General features: G+C 46.3%; 1 protein-coding gene across 1 annotated transcript in view; it reads left to right on the forward strand.

Moving 5' to 3' along the window:
- The window catches only part of LOC147693570 (vomeronasal type-2 receptor 26-like), a 126,210-nt gene that overhangs the window by 23,253 nt on the left and 82,425 nt on the right, over window positions 1-20,532 (forward strand). The window contains exons 2-3 of the mRNA XM_086936050.1: window positions 9,555-9,782; window positions 16,483-16,606. Of these exons, the coding sequence (XP_086792176.1) occupies window positions 9,555-9,782; window positions 16,483-16,606 (352 nt within the window). The remainder of the gene's footprint in view (window positions 1-9,554; window positions 9,783-16,482; window positions 16,607-20,532) is intronic.

A 20,532-nucleotide genomic window follows, 5' to 3' on the forward strand; every position in this document is an offset into this window, starting at 1 on the left:
TTAAGATGGTATCGGATCCAATAAGGAATTTCCATTGACACCCCTAAGAATACAAATGTCCAGAAGCGGCGTTGTGCTTTTTCTTCCTTGGCTCTCGCTTCATGGAATAAAATGCCCCTTTACCTCCGTAGCATCCCTGAACACAGCTGCTTCCGCAAGAAATTAAAGACCTGGCTCTTTGCAAATTAACTGCCCTACATTTTTGTCAGAGATGTCTGCAAGCACCATGAGACTCCCCGGATGTGATTTGTGCGCTATACAAATAACCCTGACTTGACTTGACTTTAAGTCTGGTTTGTATTGGGGAAAAATTGTTTTCCAAACTATAACTGAGCTTTAACCTTTGTTTTTTCTTTCAATTTCAATGTTCTAAAAAACCTTTAATAGGGGGCGTCGCCAAGATGGCGTCGGAGTAAGACGTGCTTTCGAGTCGCTCTGGCGCCCGACCTGCTAAGCATTGTACAGCATCGCCTTCAGGGCGCCACTCGGCTCTGAAACGGTCGCAGGGGCCAGCGGCATCGAGCGGAGTGGTCCGGTGTTCCCGGCGAGTCCCAGAGTGGCCGTACGACGCCACTAGGTGCACTTCATCATCGGGCCTGCTGCGCGCCGGCCTCGCGTAGGAGAGAAGCCGCCTGGGAGTGCAGCGACTCGGCGCCGGCTGGGCGTGGCATCGCAGAGTGGCGGTCGCCCTCGGCCTCCCCTCGCCATCGAGGTCCCTCCTCTACGCCGGGACACTGGTTTGATAGCGAGCTCCTTGCTGTAGGGGACTGAGAGGCCCGGCAGACGGCCGACCACGTGGAGGGTGAGCCCCGGATCTTTGGCGGAGCCGTGCAATCTGATTGCGGCTACTTCTGAACAGCGCGGCGGCGCCCTCCGCGACCACTACTGGGTCGGAGCGTCCTCCTCGTCCCTGTGTGTACTGTGCCGCCCGGTGTGGACTCGTGCCCTGCACCGCCTGCGACTCGGGGTTGTTGGCCCTGCGCGGAGCACCTAGGCCTGGACATTGGCTGGACTGAGAGGCCTGCTCTGCTCTGCGGACTACTTGCCCGGCCCACATTATCCGGTGATAGTGGACTAAGTTGTGCACTGGTGGTATCGTGTGGCTGCGTTTGTGGCCCAGCTGTGTGAGACGGGGACCCCGGACTTACTGTCGTCATTCTGGGCCTCTGGCGGGACGCTCCCACGCCGCCATCTTAATCGGGCAGCTGTTGCCCGTGACGCAGGTACTTTTGAGCGGCCTACGTCCCCAGTAGCCTTGATTCCACAGCCCCGCCGCGATGTCGAACTTGCCGCGCAAGGGGAGGACGGTGAAGGACAAAGCTTCCAAAGCATCACAGCCGCCATCTTCCCCCGGAGCTAGTGGTTCGACTAGACAAGCGGACGAAGAGGCGCCCGCCACCAAGGCGTTCATGACGGAACTCTTCGCCTCTATCAAAGAGGACATCTCCGAGCTTCGCGCTCAGCTAGCGTCGGACCTACGGGAGGTCCGGAGAGATGTGGACGGAATTGGTGAGCGGGTGGCCACCTTAGAAGATCATGACTTAAGTATGGCGAATGACGTTCACCAATTGCAACAAGACGTTCTTCGCCTTACTGACCAGAACCTGAACTTGCAAGCATACGCCGAGGACCTGGAAAACCGCTCCAGAAGAAACAACATTCGTATCAGAGCGGTCCCTTGGGAGGGGGAGGCTGGAGACTTGAGAGAATATGTGCAGGCCCTATTCCTACAAGTGTTGGACGAGGAAGACGTTCAGGAGATCAAGTTGGATAGGGTGCACAGAGTTGGCCTGCCTAGGCGAGGAGGTGCCCCCCCCCCCGGACATCCTCGCGTGTGTACATGACTTCCAAACGAAGGAACGCATCCTCCGGAAGGCTAGGGCCATCACCACCTTGTAATTTCGTGGCCATCGGCCGCAGCTGTTCCAGGACGTGGCGGCGTCCACGCTTCAAAAAAGGAGAGAATTCCGGCCAGTGACTGCTTTTCTGAGGGAGCGTGGCATCTCCTACTCCTGGGGACACCCCTTCCGTATTATATTTCGGTGGCAGAACAGACTGGCACAGATTCGCTCTCTGAAGGCCGCGAGGGAGCTGCTGGGGCTGGAGGACGACCCTTCTTCTCAAACGGCACAGTCCTCGCCATCGCGACGACGACGTCGCTCTTCATCGTGGCACCGGGTTGGCTCTTCCCCAGACCGGTTGCGTCCGGACCACTCTGTCAGCTTGCAGGAGAGAGGATCAGCGGTGGCGTCGGTGGCCTCGGCCACGCTTGCAGATACTCAGCAAAGCTCTGGAGCGGCATGATCCCTGACTTCCTCGATGGTCGGGCGCCGGAGGGTCTCTGTCCCTACGGCCCTGGGGCACTATGGTACTTTTGGAGAAGACACCCCGGGCCTTGGCCCTGGGGGCCCCCGAACTGGTGCCCCCACCCCGATTCCAGTCTGATGTGGACCTTGTGACCTGTGGCCCATTGGAACTGCTGAATGCTTGGTTCAGGTTACGGGCCTTGTGCTCTGTTTTTTTGGTTCTCGGGTTGTTGCAGGGGGGTGGGACAGTTGGTGCTCTGAGTGTGGGTACGGTGACAGGGCGGTTGGGGTTGGGGGGAAGGGGTGGTGTGGTGGTGACCGTGTGTGATGGATGCGTGATGTTGGTGATTTCAGTGCTATTTACCTTTGCGTTTTTTCCTTTGCTCTATGATGGTGCTTTTTCGGCTCTTGTGCTCTATGGAGGAGAGGCCTTTCTGGGATGCTGGGGGGGAGTGCATGTAGTCCCTCCTGTGCGGTTGTGGCTAGGGACTTTTCCTTGGCACCCTATGAGTAGTTGTCCTCGATGGGATTGGGATCCAGTGTGTGACGGGGATCTAAGAGTGGAGTGTGGATGTCTGGGCGCCTACATAGCGTGGAGTTTTAGATCCCCATTATGCCTGTTAGTATAGGCACCTGGAACGTGAAGGGCCTCAATTCACCGCAGAAGCGGCAGAAACTTTGGAAGTACATTTCGGACCATCACCTGGATGTGGTTGCTCTTCAGGAAACCCACCTGGCTAGGAGGGACGAAATGAGACTTCGCCATAAGCAGTTCCCCCTTATCTACAGGGCGTCCGCGCCCACGAAGCATAGAGGGGTGGCCCTCCTCTTCCGGGCTTCCCTCCACTTTCAACCCCTGGGGGTGAGCGTTGATAAGGAGGGTCGTTGGCTAATGGTGAAGGGGACGCTGTATGATCGCTTGTGTACCTTTGTCGTGGTGTATGCTCCGAATGCAGGTCAAAATGGCTTTTTGCAATGTTTGTTGGATAAGATGGGGGACTTTGTGGATGGGCACTTAATCATGCTGGGAGACTTCAACATGTGTGGGACAGGGACTTGGATAGTTCTGGGGCACGCAGGGCAGATGCTGGCGTCTTCTCGGAGGAAACACAGCGTCAAGTGGGTGAAATGGGGCTGGTAGACAGCTGGCGCTTTGTTCACACACAGGTCAGGGACTATACTTTCTTCTCTCACGTCCATCGCTCATATTCCCGCATAGACTATATTTTGGTTAGCCAGGCTCTCAGGGGGGATATTCGAACGACTGATATCTTTCCGCTCTCGCTGTCGGATCATAGCTTGGTGGTCCTGGGGCTGCATTGGGCCGCGGGGGGAGACGGCTGGCGAAAGTGGTACTTCCCGTCGGCTCTGGTGAGGGATGAGGTGTCCTGTAAGGCGATGAGGAAGGCTATTGGTGATTTTTTTGTCCTCAATCCGCCTTCTGACACGTCGGTGTATAACACGTGGGACGCGTGCAAGGCCTCCTTGCGGGGCACGTGCCTCGCCCTCAACGCGAACCTTAATAAACTTCGGCGGGAAGAGCGAGAAGCTCTGGAGACGGAGCTTGCCGCTTTGGAACAGGCGCACAAGGCGAACCCCTCCAGGGTGACCCTGCGCCCCCTGACGGCGGTGCAAGGGAAACTGAAGGCCCATTATAACAACAGGGCGGAATTCACCCTTCTGCACCTTCGTCGTACCTCCTACTCCCAGGGCAATAAGATTGGGCGCCACCTTGCTCGGCAGCTTCGTGACAAACGCGAAAGGGATTACATCGGGGGCGTACGTGACCACGCTGGCTCTGTTCAGCATAAAGACGCGGACAAGGCGGCCATATTTGGTCGCTTCTATGAAGCGCTCTATTCGAGCGACGCTCTCAATCCGGAGGCTCAATCCGAGTTTCTGGGAGGTCTACCTCTACCGAGAGTTTCCAGAGAATGGTATGACTTGTTGTCCTCCCCCATCTCTCGGGAGGAGGTTTTGGATGCCATCAAGGCCTTGAAACTGCATAAGGCCCCTGGGCCTGACGGCTATACGGCCCTGTTCTACAAGACGTTTGCGCCCAACATCTGCGACCACTTAGTCTCCCTCTTCAACGCGATGGCCACTGACGGTAGAACTACGGACTCCATGGCCGAGGCGTTGATTACTATTATCCCCAAACCAGGTAAGGACCTTACCTCCTGTGCATCTTACTGTCCGATAGCGCTCCTTAACCTGGACGCTAAATTGTACTCCTCCATCCTGGCGGGCAGGCTGCAAGACCTGATGCCTGCTCTGATCCACCCTGATCAGTCTGGCTTCATTAAAGGTAGGCAAACTCATGACAATCTGCGGCGCGTCGTCCATTTAATTGAAAAAGCAGAGCGATTCCGCATACCAGCAGTGTTGGTAGGGCTTGACGCGGAGAAGGCCTTTGACCGCTTTGATTGGGGGTTCCTGCACCGAACGCTGGTAGCCTTCGGGTTCTCGCCCCACTTTATAAGAATGATTGAGGCCAATTACAATAACCCTACCTCCCGGGTGTTGGTTAACGGCCATAGGTCCGGGAGTTTTCGTCATTCCCGAGGAACGCGCCAGGGCTGTCCACTCTCGCCCCTTCTCTTTGCCCTTAGCATAGAACCATTGGCGCTGGCGATACGGGAGAATGAGCGGATACTAGGGCTCCCCTTTACGGGCGAGCAGCATAGGATCTCGCTCTTCGCCGATGATGTCCTGCTGTCCTTTCGAGACCCGGCGCTGTCACTACCCCATGTCCATTCGGTGCTCTCTGAGTATGAAACAGTGGCGGGGTTTAAGGTTAACTTTGACAAGTCCTACATCTTAAATTTGACCTTGCCGCCGGGGGAGGTGCAACAGGGCCGGCTGCTTACTCCGCTCTCGTGGACATCATCCTCTTTGCTCTACCTGGGCGTGCGACTGACCTCTACCATAGGCGCCTTGTTCCAGGCTAACTTCCCCCCGATGCTGGCGTCGATTCGTACGGAACTGAACCGGTGGAAGCCCAAATTTATCTCATGGCTGGGTAGGATTCATGCACTCAAAATGGTTCTCCTACCCAAGCTCCTTTACCTTTTTCAGGCCTTGCCTATCCCGATAGGGCTGGACTACTTTCGTCGGCTGAAGACCGTGATGTTGAAGTATGTCTGGCTAGGCGGTCGGGCGCGGCTTCCGTTTACGGTTCTCCGGCGTCCGCGGTTGGAGGGAGGAGTGGGCTTTCCGGACATGCATTTATACTACAAGGCTGCCCAATTGAGAGTCCTCGTGGAGTGGTCCCAACAGCTTTCGGAGAAGCACTGGCTCCACATGGATCGGAGCGTTGCGGGTCGTTCCATCTGGGACCTGGCCTGGAAGCCCAAGGTGGACCGGCCCAGAAACGCGTACATTAGCACTCCTACCAGCACGGTGTTAAAGGTCTGGGACACGGTGAGTAGTGATGACCGGTGGACCACATTCCCGTCCCCGTTCACCCTGATCCATTTCAATCCGGCCTTTCCCCCGGCGTTGACGGAGGGTCCCTTTGAGACTTGGAGGGAGGGTGGCTGTAGAGCCCTCACCCACCTGTTCCATGGTGCCGAACCCCTCACTTTCCATAACTGTATGAGGGATTATGGTGTTTTGCCGACGGAGCGCTTTAGACACCTTCAGCTCCTGCACTGGGCGACGTCGCCTGGAGTGGTGGATGCCACTACCAGACCCTTGACGAAATTCGAAACTTTCCTCCTTCGCACATCCACCATGAAGGGGGCGATCTCTTTTCTATATGGGCTGCTGTTAGACACTACTATGTCTCCACGGCCTCGATATCAGGATCACTGGGAGACCACACTGGGGAGGGACATTTCGGACAGCGAGTGGAGGAGCTTGTGGCGGGACGTGACAGCACATAACCACTCTACCGACCTCAGGGAGACCCATATGAAGCTCCTATTCGACTGGTACTTGTACCCATCTAAACTACACCGCATATTTCCAACGGCCTCAGATAGATGTTGGCGGGGCTGTGGGATGTTGGGGGACTTCAGCCATATATGGTGGGACTGCCCCACCATCCGGCCGTTCTGGGCCGAGGTTCTCTCCCACATTAAAGATATACTGGGTTACCCACTCCCAAATTCCATGGACTTCGTTTTGCTGGGCCTTAGGGACCCATTGCTTGAACACCAGACTAGGGCTGATAAGCGCATTATGTGGTTATGCTTGGGAGCAGCCAAGTTGACTCTGGCAGCCGCTTGGAAAAGCCCGTCTGCCCCTGCCGTCTCTTTGTGGCACGCCCGGCTATGGCGCTTTTTGAGTTTGGAGCGGCTCTCAGACATCTTCCTGGGGAATTTTAAAAACTTTATGTTCAACTGGGGCCCCTTGGTGAGGTTTTTGTCCCGAGGCCTGCCTTCGGCAGTTTGCCCGTCAGCGCTGCGGGCACTTCATCTCTTCCAAATTTGATTACAGATGCGACTGTTGCGGATTGTGTGAATGTTGGTCGCCACCACTGGGTGGGAGGTGGGTGGTGGGGAGGGAAGGAGGGTAGGGGGTGGTAGTTGGGGTAGTTGTTTTTTTTCTCTTGTTGCGACTTGCTGTGCTCCTGAGAATGGCCATTATGACTTAGAGGGGGCTTGGGTTGCTTTTCCTGAGCTGGGGACATTGCATCAACTGTTGGAATTTCCAGGCACAATTTGGACACTGTGATGAACGGGCCTCCTTGTCCGCACCTCTGCTGCTCTACCTGGCTACCACCCTCTTTGATGCAGGCTTTGATGCCCTATTGCCCCTCCCTTTGCGATCATGTTTTTGGCACCCCCTGTGTGGGGTTATGTGGCGGAGTGTCGCCTGTTCTTCTCTCTTTTTTCTTTCTTGATCCCCTTGCTCTGTTCCCCTTCCCCTTTCTATTTTTCACTTTGCATACTATAAATAAAAATTTTATAAAAAAAAAAAACCTTTAATAAAAATGTGTTTCAAATCATAGAGTACAGTGTTGGCAAGTGAAGTGTCATTATATGGAGTGCCTACAGCACAGTGGAGTTGACTGTCGTACAGTGTATTGTTGTACAGTGGAGTGGATTAGCGTACAGTGAAGTAAAGTGTCATAGAGTTTCGTAGAATAGGGTCATTAGAGAAGAGTGGCGTAGCATGCGGTCAAGCACAGTGTCATAAATTGGAGTGCTGTGCCATACCGTACAGTAGAGTGGTGTGCTGTAAAGTACTGGAAAGTTCTGTAGAGTGGAGTAGAGTTTTGTACAGTGGAGTGTTGCAGGATAAAGTGGAGTATATGAGGATGAAGTGGCATACAGTGTAGTGGAGTTTTGTACAGTGCTGTGGCAAAGAATGGAGGAGAGTGTGGTAGAGTGGAGCGGTGTAGAGAGGACCGTCAAACAGTGGCATCCAGTGCAGTAAAGTATCGTATAGTGGAGTAGAGTGAAGTGTAGCTGATTGGAGTCATGCAGGATAGAGTGGATTAAAGTGTCATAGAGTGAAGTGTTATGTTGTAGAATAGAGTGGAGTGGAGTAGAGTGGCCTGGTGTAACACACAGTGTAGGCAAACTGATTTGAATTAGAGGCTATATATAGACACATGTAATTGGATATACAATAATACACCAAAAAAAAAGCATTAGCAGATGAATGTTTTCTTGTCTTTTATTCTCTGCTGCGCTTCATATGATACAACTGTCATATAGTTGGGCAGAGTGGAGTGACACAGAGTGCATTAGTGGAGTACAGTAGAGCAGACAGGATTAGTATGTGATGGAGTAGAGTGCAGCAAAGTAGGGTGGAGTTGCATAGAGGGAGTTGTGTAGAGTGTCTTTCAATGGAGAATAGTATCATAGATCAGAGTAGATTGTCGTGAGTAGAGTAGAGCGCAGTACAGTGCTTGTTGTTTATTCATTATTTACTACAACCCCAATATTTGTATTACTTCCAGCCCTGACAAAGTCGTAGGTCACACCCTATAACGACGAAGCGCATTGGTTTAAGGGAGTGGAAGACCTTGTTACATTAAAGAAGAAACAAAAAACCCAATCTATTACTTTCTTGTTCATTTACATCATTGTATTTTCTGCAGTATAAGAAACGAGTGCTTCAAAGAATGTGAATAATTTTGGTCTAACTTTACCTTTGTTTATCCAAATAAATGTGATTTAGATTCATGAAAAATATTTAGAATTGGATATAGATTCATTGTATAAAGATTTGATCCATGTGGATGTTCTAAATATCTGCCATGGACACAGCCCTCCTGGACCTACATTAGACACCCATGCAGCAGTCTCTCAATCATAAACAGTCCGGTTCTAGTATAGTCATATAGACCACTGCTTTATTAATTCTTAATTTTCTGTTATGGGGGTAATTACAGGTCCCTTGTCCAACAAGGGCACATTTCCCTGCCTCCGACCTTTTCCACATTCACGCCATCTAGTTTGACAATTCGACCTTTGCAACTTTGGCTCATAGTCCATAGTGTTACGCTGAAAGGAGAAAGAACATGCAGTGGCAAAGACAGTAGGTCTGGCTTTAATGCGACAACGCCATGTAAACTGACATTCCCAGATGCTGTTTACATGTGTTGCATGCACAAATGTTGTTAATGACCACAGAACTTGCCCTATTGGCTTAGCCAATTCTGGTAGGAATGCAGCAAAAATGATTGATTTCTGTGAAGAATGCACATAGGGGATAATTGAATATGACAAACTGTGTGGTAATTGAGTTTACTTTTTAGATGTAAAATAGTCAATAGAGAATTCCAATTGAGCATTCCTTGAAAGGTAAAATTAGAGAGCAAATAGGAATACTCTTCTGGATGGATCCAAGGCCTGTGCTATGCATGGTTTAAAGAACTGGGAACAATACTTCAGGCATATATCTGCGCTATTGCACTGTAAAGCAATACATACACATTTGAGAGAATATGGATACACAGGACAACAAATTAAACTTTGGTTTCCATTTTGCATAATGTATTCATAACTGAGGTGGGTCTGGTGGTTAACTGGACTAATGCATCCAGTGCAGGATTCTGCTTGGCCTCTTAGTCATGCTTTCACGTCCTAGAGGGTCTACTCAACTTCCCAATCTTCAGGGATACCACTGACTTGATTTACCATGTACATCTGTTATAATAGCCAGGATGCCCCCAAGGGGACAGTGCGTTCTTCACAAATGCATGTTATATAATGGTATGTTATGTTATGTAATAATTCTCAGTGATTATAATATTCAAGCTGTGTTTTAAATCATATCTTCTTGTCCCAGATCCTTCACTACCTGAAGCACGTGCACTTTAAACCTCCTGGAGGGGATGATCTATACTTCGATGCTAACGGAGATGCCCCCGCCACCTACGACATCCTGAATTTGCAGGTTTCTCAGGATGAGGAGTTCCATGTTGTGAAAGTAGGAAAGATTGACCCGAATGTGCAAGAAGGTAGAGGCATCATCCTCAATTCTGGGGCCATCTTGTGGAGCGATGGACCTTCTCAGGTCAGAATGGAGTAATGCTTGTTCGGAGAGCCCTGTCCTAGATATCAGCCGAGCGGCCACCAAATAGATCTTTGTAAAATTTGCAGTGAGAAGGCCACATAGCAGTGGGGCCACTCAGTTTATCATCTTTCTGAGGTCAATAATAGAGGTTGCCATTGAGTTAAGGCAATACTCTTATCATTAATGACAGTGCTTCAAAAGAGTAAAAAACCATGTGGAACTATGGGCCATATGTATCAAGCACTAATGTGTTCGCAAACGCTGAAATTCGCAGAATTTCGGCGTTTGCGAACGCATTAGTGCTAAATGGTATGTATGAAAGAAATCTGCGTGCAAAATAAGGAATCGCAAAATTTGCGATTCCTTATTTTGCGATTGCATTAAAGGAATCGCAAAATTTGAGATTCCTTAAATGCAATGTAAGAAGCATTAAAAAAATGCAAATTGGCCTTAAGGAATCGCAAATTACCACCAACTTCAAATTGGTGGTAATTTGCTAATTCCTTGAAAAATGCACTTTTTTGCATTTTTCAAAGTGCAATGTGAAGCACATACATGCCCTTAGGGCATGTATGTGCACCACATGTGCACCCATGCTAATTTCAGGGGTGCAACAGGGTGTCCTTTGGACACCCCTGCACCCTTGAAATTATTCTCAATTTGCGATTCTCAAATTGCGAATCGCAAATTGAGAATAACTTCCCATTCATTCCTATGGGCCTCCTGGCCCATAGAAATGAATGGGAAAGTATTCCTTGATTGCGATTCACAATTTGCTAATCGCAATTAAGGAATACTAAGAAATCGCAAAAAAATTGCGATTTTGTACATACATCCCTATTTGCGATTCTCAAATAGCGATTTCTAAAAAATCGCTATTTGAGAATCGCAAATCAGGTTGTTGATACATATGGCCCCAAATAACCACTGCAGTGTAAAACAAGGATAAAATGAACACTCTTCTTAAGAGTGTTCAGAGTTTCACTGTCTTAAACTTCAGTAATCCTTCCAAATATCATGCTTAGTGCCTATAGGTCATTCATTTATACACACGCGTCTTTTCACGAGAAGGTTAGAACTTTCATACACCTTTTAATTGAATTAAGAAAATAATTGCCATCGACCGTCTAGATTCAAAGACGTGAGGAAAAATTGTTTTTAAAGTTAATTTGTGAGAAAACTGTACATGCATTTTTAGCACTAACCAGCAGTGCTACTCATGTGGAAAGATGGGCAGCTTGCAGGCAGGGAAAGGATGGACAGTTCGCAGACCTAGGAAAAGCAAGAACCTTTGCAAACTACCAAGGAACAGAAGGAACCTACCAATAATTGGTATTTGTGCAACATTCTGCTTGCACAATAGAAACATTGCACACACCCAGCTCTTACCTTAGAGCAATTGCAGCTTCAGCAACTGGATATATACCATTACATACATAAATAAGTATATCATGCTCGATTTGATAATAAAAAAGGTTTGCAAAATTTAAGTTCACCGGAAAAAAAATCCGTAATGTGTATTATGTGAAATTCAGAATATTTTGGATGTGGGGAAGTTTGCACAACTTTTCTTCGACGGTGACTGGCTCAAGATGTCTTACAGTAGACTGCTTTGAGAAGAACATTTTTCTTTGGAGATATTTTCTACTCAAGAAAGCGCCCCTGTTGTTATCTTCTGTTGGGTATACCTTGAAATTAACCTTCCATAATTCAATCTAGTTTTTACAGAATTTCAATGGGAAATAAATCGACTCTAGTGATTAAAAAATATCCAACGTTGCACAAGTAAATGGTCAGAACAATGCAGGGTGAAATAACTCACGAACAGGAGGTGAGTTATTGTAATTTATCTCCTTTATTTTCTGGAACAGCATAAGAGTAAATCCATGTAAAAAGCCTGCAGCAGTGTTCTTGATTCCAGAGATGACAGCACAACACCACACATTTCCCTTCGTAAAAATAACAAAATAAAAACATTCAATAATACAATGCAGATAAAACAATTGTTGTTGGACAAAACGTTAAAATAAAGGAATATGAAGAACAAGACAAGAAGAAGAGAAAACACTCCATGTGTTACACAAACAATTTACAAGTCACACTATATAATCCTTAAACCATTCCAGAGATGACAGCACAACACCTCACAGGGTTTCGTCTTAGGGGTGACCTGTAACAATTCCGCCCCCCTCCCGGTACACAAACTACGTTCACATGTTGGGCACCACCCCATCTGGCCACTCTCCTTTTAAACATTCACTGACACATGCATTTGGAAAGCTCTTACCCTGCTGGCTCTCTCTGTACATTTTGAGTCTATTGAGGACTCAACTGGTAACAATTCCTGCTCACTCTTTCATGCCGTCTTCGTTCAAACCTAAGGGATTTCAATGAGCTTCCTCCCTAGTACTGCAGGAGCAGGAGCTCATTCGCCACCAACTCCTGGCTGAATATTCTTGCCAAGATTATCTCTCAAATCTCTTATGTGCTGTTGCTCAGGATCTTTACATGGAGCAAAGGACACAAGCCAGACAACTTCCAAACAAGTTTTCTAATTTATTAATCTATTGCTACTCAAAACGTTCCTAAATAAACTTAATTTCTTACTTAAAACCAACTGTAATCAAATATAAATCTTGGCAGAACTTTGTGAACATAAGTTCATAGTGCATTCTACACCCAGGCAACGCGAAGTCGTACAGGGCTGGGAAAAAAACAAAACCACCCTAGTCTTGGCTTTTTTATCCAGCTATAAACATTTAAAAAACTCAGTTAATTTAGCTGTTTACAAAAACGATTTAACCCCTTCCATGCTGGGCCGTTTCCGCCGCTGTGCGGTAAACAAAAGAACAGGGCGGGGCCGTGACGAACCCCAGCCGGAATCAGCACACGAGCGCCGCAGAGCGTGACGGCTGGGGTTCGTCACCAGCATGGAAGGGGTTAAGCTGAAAACTTAATTCATTATTTTCTGCATGATTGCAGGATACATTTCAGCTGCATAATGCTGGTACACAGTTTAAAATAAACTTGTACTACGCTCACGAAACAGGAAGTCACACCACACGGAACAAGCATTGGCAACGTCAATTAATAGGGCGTTGTCCACCAACCTTTTAGCAATTCTTGTTTTTGATTTTTCATTACCTTTGCAAAGCTTTAGTGTTCGGGGACCTGCAAGTTGTCCACCATTATAAAAAAAAACACAGACTAAAGGCACAAATGTCCATTAGTCTCAAAATGACACACATTCCCATTGTACTCCTTGGCAGTGGATGGAACGTAGCTTGCCATAACTCAAGTAGGTCGACAGGAGGCATTGTACCCTTGGAGAATACGTGATTATAGGGGTATGCCACGCACTCCTCTCATATAGAGAGAAGGCTATACCACCAAGGAACCCTAATTGAGGAATGTACAACATAAGGGCAAATTAGTCCTTTAAAGCCTGTTCTACATATTACATGGTATTCATCTTGTCCTGACTGTGTAGGTTGGTCTGGACAAAATCAATGCATACCACATAAGTAGGTAAACTCGCAGTCCTCCTTCGTCCACTTGCTTGGTCATCTTGCACACTCAGTACCACACCTTGTAAACTCCCTTTCTCATTAGCAGCATCTTAAACAATTTGGTTTACTTTTTAAAGTTAGTCAAATGGCTAGTTGAGCCACATCTGAAACATACAGCCTTTATCACCCGTACGTCCACCTTCATTAGTCTTCGAATCACCAGTTTTGTTCTATAACCTCCATAATGTATCTTCACCTCTCCAAATGTACTTTTGTATCCCACATCCATCCCTACATCGAAAGCACTAACTTGACTACTTCCGCTACCTACCTCATACTGTTTGAATGCATTTTTCTGATACTTCAATACTCCTGGCAGCATCAATTATTGCCTTCAAGACCATAGCTTCTCTTCTTCATGAGAACCTGTTCCATAGTACCTGGTCATATGACATGTTCTCAAAATAACAAGTCACTGCTAATCCTCTGAGTGCAGACACAAACTGGCCAATGGCTTCATCTTATTTCTGTGCCCTAGAATAAATTGTTCCATGACCACGTTAATTTTCCCACCAAATCTTTCCTGCATTTGTTTGACTGCATATTCATAAACTCCTATGTTTCCAGAATATTTTTAATAAAGATACATTTCTAAATTCTCTCAATGTTAAAGCACCTGAACTATGTTCCAATAATGACACATGTCTTTCGTCTGAGCCTGCATCCTCCTCTGAACCTCCACATAAGGGTCTAACAAATCTAACCATAAATCTGAAGGTATAGGAGGTTCACCTGATTCTGCAAAGAAAAACAGAGAAGGCTGCATACTAGTCGTGTCACACATACAGTGGGCTAGAATTAACAATTATGTAAAGTAATGATGTAATAGTACTAGCAATGATGGATGGCAAAATACCTGCAGACACTTACCAACAAATCTATATGGCACTGGTTCAGTTGGTATTAACAATTTTACCCAGAATATACCCTTGAAGATACTCTAACCTCCAAACGAACAACACTAAATGCCTGAATGTAGTTCTAATTAATGTGCAACAGTAACTACAGTACAATTTCATTTGCCAAAGTACTAAAAAAAATAGTGTGCCTATCACTCAGTAGTAATTGACCTTAAGGTCTTCTAAATACCACTCCGCCCACATGTAATCAAAAATTGTACCTGGCTGGTACTTGAGATAACTTGAAGAAGTTGAGGAGGAAATTTACACACTGCAGGAAAGTCACGAAGGAGTGCAAACCACCTCGCAGCAATAGTCTGACACAAATGTGGCAGACACCACAATAACACTGGTGCTCCACAGCCCGTAACGAGGACAAAGAGTGCCCGCAGGTAGTAACAAGTACAGGGTGTACCCGTCACCGGAGATCACCTACTGCTTTGGGTGCTTCACCAACTCTTACAAAAGTATAGCTGCCGTTGGAACCTTCACACAAGGTTCCTGGTGCAATGACAGTAACGACGTGTCCGATTAAACGTCACCGCAAGCACTAGACTGATTCCACTTGGAAAAGTGGCCACCAGCATGAGCTCACAACGCTGTGATGTCACATACACAACAACCACTAACCCAGCAATTTCACCCGCAAAGATAGCCGTCAGCATGGATGCCTCTGCACCATGACGTCACTATCCGCCTGCATGCTTAGGATGGCCAATGGCTATCAAAGATTCAAGTTGCGACACAACACACACTTCTTGCTAGGAAGGTCTTCTGGAGAACTCCCTGGACCAGGGAAGGCTCACAAATCTTTCTTGGTAGTGGCGACAGACAAAAACTGCACTCACAGTGGTAGACACACGGTAGCCACAGCACGCAAAGCCATCAGCGCTCTTCACCAATTACTCTGATGTTTCTACAGATGCCTGTGCCTCTTCATCCCATTCTCGTAGCCATTATTGAAAGCAGCAGTGTCATCACATGGCAAGAGGATCGTGAATGTTTATTAATTACAAAGTTCCTTGCAAGGAGCAGCACCAGCGTGTGGCGTGATCATTCACCACCAGCAACTGCTACCTCCCAACCGGCAACCTTAGAACCACCCAACAATATTCCACATTCCATGTTCTGCCTGTTCCTTTGTTCTATCACTGTACCACAACCTCGTGTCAAAGGGCAGGGTTAATTGCAAATGGGTGCTAGCTTTAACTTATTGTAAAGATCAATTGACCACCTATGCTGAACTACTACCCCCTAGTTCTCCGCCCCAAAAAATCTGAAATCCATTACATACTTACCTCTTAACCCAAATGCAGGAATCAGCAGATTAGAGCATCCCCACACCCTCACACTGAGTTATCAACCCAGCTCATTGATAGAATTATATACATGCCCTGTGTCTTGCAATGTACTGCACCAGACAACATCTAAGAGCCCTAAGGGAACATCATTTGCACCATAAGCAAACTACAGTTTAGTATTATGCATACCTCAAAATGTTTTTTCTTTAATACTTATAAACTGCAGATGCGGGGTGAACAGATGGCTGGCAATATATATCAGAATCAAATAATGCCAAGATGATGCATATGCATATGTATTTGTTCTACCCCTATTGAATATGCATGTCATGCATTGAAAAATCACAATAAAGTAATCTTTCAAAAAAGGTACTGATCCTTCAAGCATTGAATTTATTCATCAGTTAATCTGAACCACCACTAAATGCCTTTCTGCTAGAAGCAGGTCACCCCAGCATGAGAACTGTCAGCTGCTACCCCAAGGAGTTGCAATTATATATGTGGATATGTCTAAAATAAGTATGAATACGCTTCACCAGCATCCAGTTTTACCAACACAAATCAAAATGGCACCCCAACCCAATGGTCTAGGCACCCACACAAACTGAATAACATTTCCTATGTAGGGTATGTAGGGCACTGAACTCATATAAGGCACATTTGGTAGCAGGACCATTTGAATGTAATTGAATACACATTTTCAGTAAACAATTTCTGATTTAGAGTTTTGTTTTCAATCAGAATGTTATCTGTGCCTCATTTTGATGGCTCCACATGAATAATCCCTTCAATGCTACTCTATCTTTTTTCTCCTGCAGAACCCCAACCAGTCTGTACTTTTCTAAGCTAATGTTCACTGCATCAATACTGCGGTTTCCATATATTCTCTATGATTTTTTTCACCATGTGTTTGACTTTTCTTTACCCACAGGTTCCACGCTCTATCTGTAGTGAGGCTTGTCCTCCAGGATACAGAAGGGCTGCCAAACAGGGAGAGCCTGTGTGCTGCTTTGATTGCATTCCATGTTCACAAGGAGAGATCAGCAATGGCACAGGTAAAGATGGGCTTTGAAAGATTCTTCATCTAGTTAATTTTCAGGTTCAGGCATTATAAACACATCTCAAGAAAAATGCTGCAGGCTCAGGATGGTTTCTCGCTCTTTTTTAAGTGCTTTCTGCAAGAAATTGGGCCACTGGTTCGGCGGGGTGGGACCTTACTCAAGCAGCAACTGCAATCTTGTCAGGGTGAAGTCACAAGCAAACCCCAGATTAACCTGTGCTCAAACCTCTGGAAGCTTGGCACAGAGAAATAAGGCTTAACTTATAGTCAATGTGTTAAGTATTTATGTAGCACTTCAAGCAATAATGAAGTAAAAAATAAACAAGAAAAATCCCACCTCGATTAAGAAATACAGAGTACAACAAGACCAAAACGACAAAAATCCAATCAGTAGAATTGGAGATATGCAATTTTAAAGATTTGGGTGGAAACAATGCCAAAAAGCACAAACAGCCATCCACTCCTATCTGGGTGTTGAAAGTAACAAGTTCAGGCCAACTGTGATGGAGCACGGGCCAGAAACAGGCACTGGATAGAGGGTACAAGTTAGTCCCGCTGAAAGAGTTACCTTCATAGTCCAGTCCAACATGTACAGTTCGTGGTGGTGGAAGGGGTCGTGAGGAGTAGGGAGAGCGTTGCAGATGGTTGACGATGTAGCACAAAGAGCAGTCAGGGTGTGGCGTATGGTTGTTGCTGCATCGCGTTGTTCCTGTTGGCTTTGTGGACGTTCCTTGCTCGAGCTTAGCATTGGCAGTCCCTGCGAGCTGTTGATGCTGTAGCCGAAATGCAGATCTCGCACTAACGGGCATTGTAGGTGGTCCCTGTTGTGCGAAGAGTTGGGTTCACCGAAACTTCACATTGACTGGTATAACAAGTGGCAATATCTAGGCACAAACAATCCCATTCAAGTTCACAAAGAGCCCAAAAACCTCAGGGGAGCTCAACTGAGGCCACACCAGTCACACATCCAATGCCGACATATTCAATAGACTCCAGAATGATTAGATTAATCCTTTTAAATCTCTTTTGAACCTCGTTTTATATCATACATTTCTCATTTCTTTCTCCATGTATTTGTTCACATAAAAGGCTGCATGTTTCCCAATCTTTTCAAATGCTATAGATATGCCTATCCAGGCCTTTTTGTGCAGCAGATGGGTAAACATTATTCATCTTGGGCAGCTGTATTCATTTGGACCCAATGCATTTCTGGCTGAACAGCCCTACGTCAGGGGTAGCTAAAAACCCAGTTTAAAAACCGCCATTCATTTTTAGCATTATTAGACTTGAAGCATAAGCTATGATATGTTGACACATTATACCAACTATAATCCATGTTTATTTGATATGAATACATAATACCTGGCTAAATGCATAAAGTGCTGGCTTCCCCAATCCAATAATGATGATTTATACCTGCAAATGCAGAACCCCTTAAGTTCTTCAATGCAGACTTGTTAGCGATTCTTAAAAACGCAAAATGGACTCCCTCTTGTGAATAAAACATTAGGATGAATGTGCATGGACCTCACAGGGATTTAACAGTGTTATGTGGCAGTATTCCCACTTACAGAAATTCTAGTCAAGGGTGGTATTTCCAACACACTGTGTTAAAAAACCAATAGGTGATTGTTGAAAATGTCACAGAAGTGGATAAGCTGAGGACACCGTGGCTTCTGCCGGCAGCTACATGCTCAAGTGTAATCTTTTGTGACCTGAGTCTTTAAATGAAAATGTGGCACTCACAGGTCTGTAATAAGAACACAATCCTTGCTGTAGTGTATGGAAACACAAGCAACGATGATGGAAGTGACCACTATTACTTTGTTTGAATTCACCTGAATTTTTTATTATTGTACTTGAGGCTTGGAATTTGTGGCATCATAGTGTTGTTCTGATATGTGTTGTGCTGCAATTGTGAATGTCTTTTGGAGATTAAGGGGCACATGCATCAAGCAAAATACCGGTCGCAAATGGGCGATTCGCAGAATCGGCCTCTTTGCGACCAGTATTTTGTCATTTGGAACGCATCAACCCAAAAGTAATTTGCAAAATAGGTAATCGCAAATTTTGCGATTACCTATTTTGCAAATGCAGTTACGGAACTGCAAATTGAGATTCCCTTAATGCGATGCATTATGCATTTGCAAATTGCGTTTTCACAATTTGCAATCACAAATTACCATCAATTTCAAGTTGATGGTAATTTGTAATTCCTTTGATAAATGCAAAAAATGCATTTTCAACGTTCATTGTGGTGCATACACATGCCCTTAGGGCATGTGTGTGCACCACATGTGCATACCTTCCTTTCTTGGGGGTGCATCAGAGTGCCCTTTTGGCCCCCTTGCACCCTTGAAATTGCATGTGCAATTTGCGAGTGCCTATTTGGTACTCTCAAATTGCGAATGCTATCCCATTCATTCCTATGGGCCACTAGCCCCATAGGAATGAATGGAAAGCCATTCCTTAATTGCGATTCGCTATTAAGAAATATGTAGGGATCACATTTTTTTGCAAAATCTACATGCATAGGTAATTGCGACTCCTTTAAAGCGATTCCTTAATAATCGCTATTAAGGACTCGCAATTCATACCTTTGATGCATGTGCCCCTAAAAGTGTATTTTATTGCAAATGTACTTGTGATCACACATCTCACAACATCATGTGCACCGATGGTGTAATCATCCTAGAAGTCACAGGCCACCTGCAGACAACGCTGCTAATACTTCTGCAAATTTCTCTAGGCCAAGCAGCAATTCACCTGCTGACTCACAAAGGAGTTGTGCATGAAACAGTACACAGCCACCATTTAAAAGACCTTAGCCAGGGAGCACATCAATGCCCACTAGTTTTGCTGAGACAGAGGAATTTAATTTACAGCCGTCAGAAGGCTCACTCAATAGGATCCTAGTCATAAAATGTGCCTGTTTTCATCTCTGCCCAGCACCTGATGAAGGATCTCCCAACAGCCATCATCCAGCACTTTGCAGGCTGCCTTGCATCACCAACAAAATAATAAACCTGTAATGTAGGCAAAGCTGGCTTCTCCATAATCCGAAATCACTTAAAGCAATACAGACTTAGGCAATAGAGATGGGAGCAAGACGTTACTACAGTCTGCCAGTAGTCGGGGGTTGCCGCTGTTCCTTACAACCCTTGACTGATGTTTTTACCCGACAAATTTTCCTCAGCTATTTGCCTCACACTGACTTCCCTCACACACTTCTTGCATGAAGATGCTTTGGAAGTGTTATCTTCATATGCCATGGGTGCAATGAAGGCCAGGCAAGTGCAGTTAACTTTCTCCATAATACGGGCAAACAAGCTGCAAGAGAGTGGGCTCTGACCTGTAATTTCCCTCTCTCCTCTTTCCCCAAGTTTTGTTTTTGTTTTGAAACTCCTCATTTTTGGATCTCAGTTGTGAGAGAGTCACCCTAATCAAGTCAAGAGCTGTAACCTTCAGGTAAAAAAAAATTCTGTGGAACCCCCAGAGTCAATCATTTAACGCCTGGATTGTGGCAGGAATTCCAGCCCGGTGCTGGTCATTCCAATCACGGGCGGGGTCGTGACTGAACCCAGCCATCATGCTCACATGCAACCCGTGGCTCATGATGTCTAGGTTCCGTCATGAGCATCGAAAGGGTTAAAATAAAGTTCTCTGTTGTGTTGTTGGGCAAAGAGGCTCTGAGTTGCATTGAGGTGAACACATGTTCACAAGTGCAGGCTAGGTGCAAAAGACTGTTGTTTTTACGCAGCCTGGTATCCACTTGTAGATAGCCTTATCACAGATGGGACACAGAATAAATAGATTATAGCCTATTTTGATCTTCTAATTGAATTAGTAGTCCATAAAGAAGTATCCCCTTTTTTGGCTGAAATGTAAATCTTTAGTATTTTAACTGTATTACGCATTGAT

The sequence above is a fragment of the Lissotriton vulgaris genome, chromosome 8 (genome assembly GCF_964263255.1).
Source record: "Lissotriton vulgaris chromosome 8, aLisVul1.2, whole genome shotgun sequence".
Classification (NCBI taxonomy): Eukaryota; Metazoa; Chordata; class Amphibia; order Caudata; family Salamandridae; genus Lissotriton; species Lissotriton vulgaris.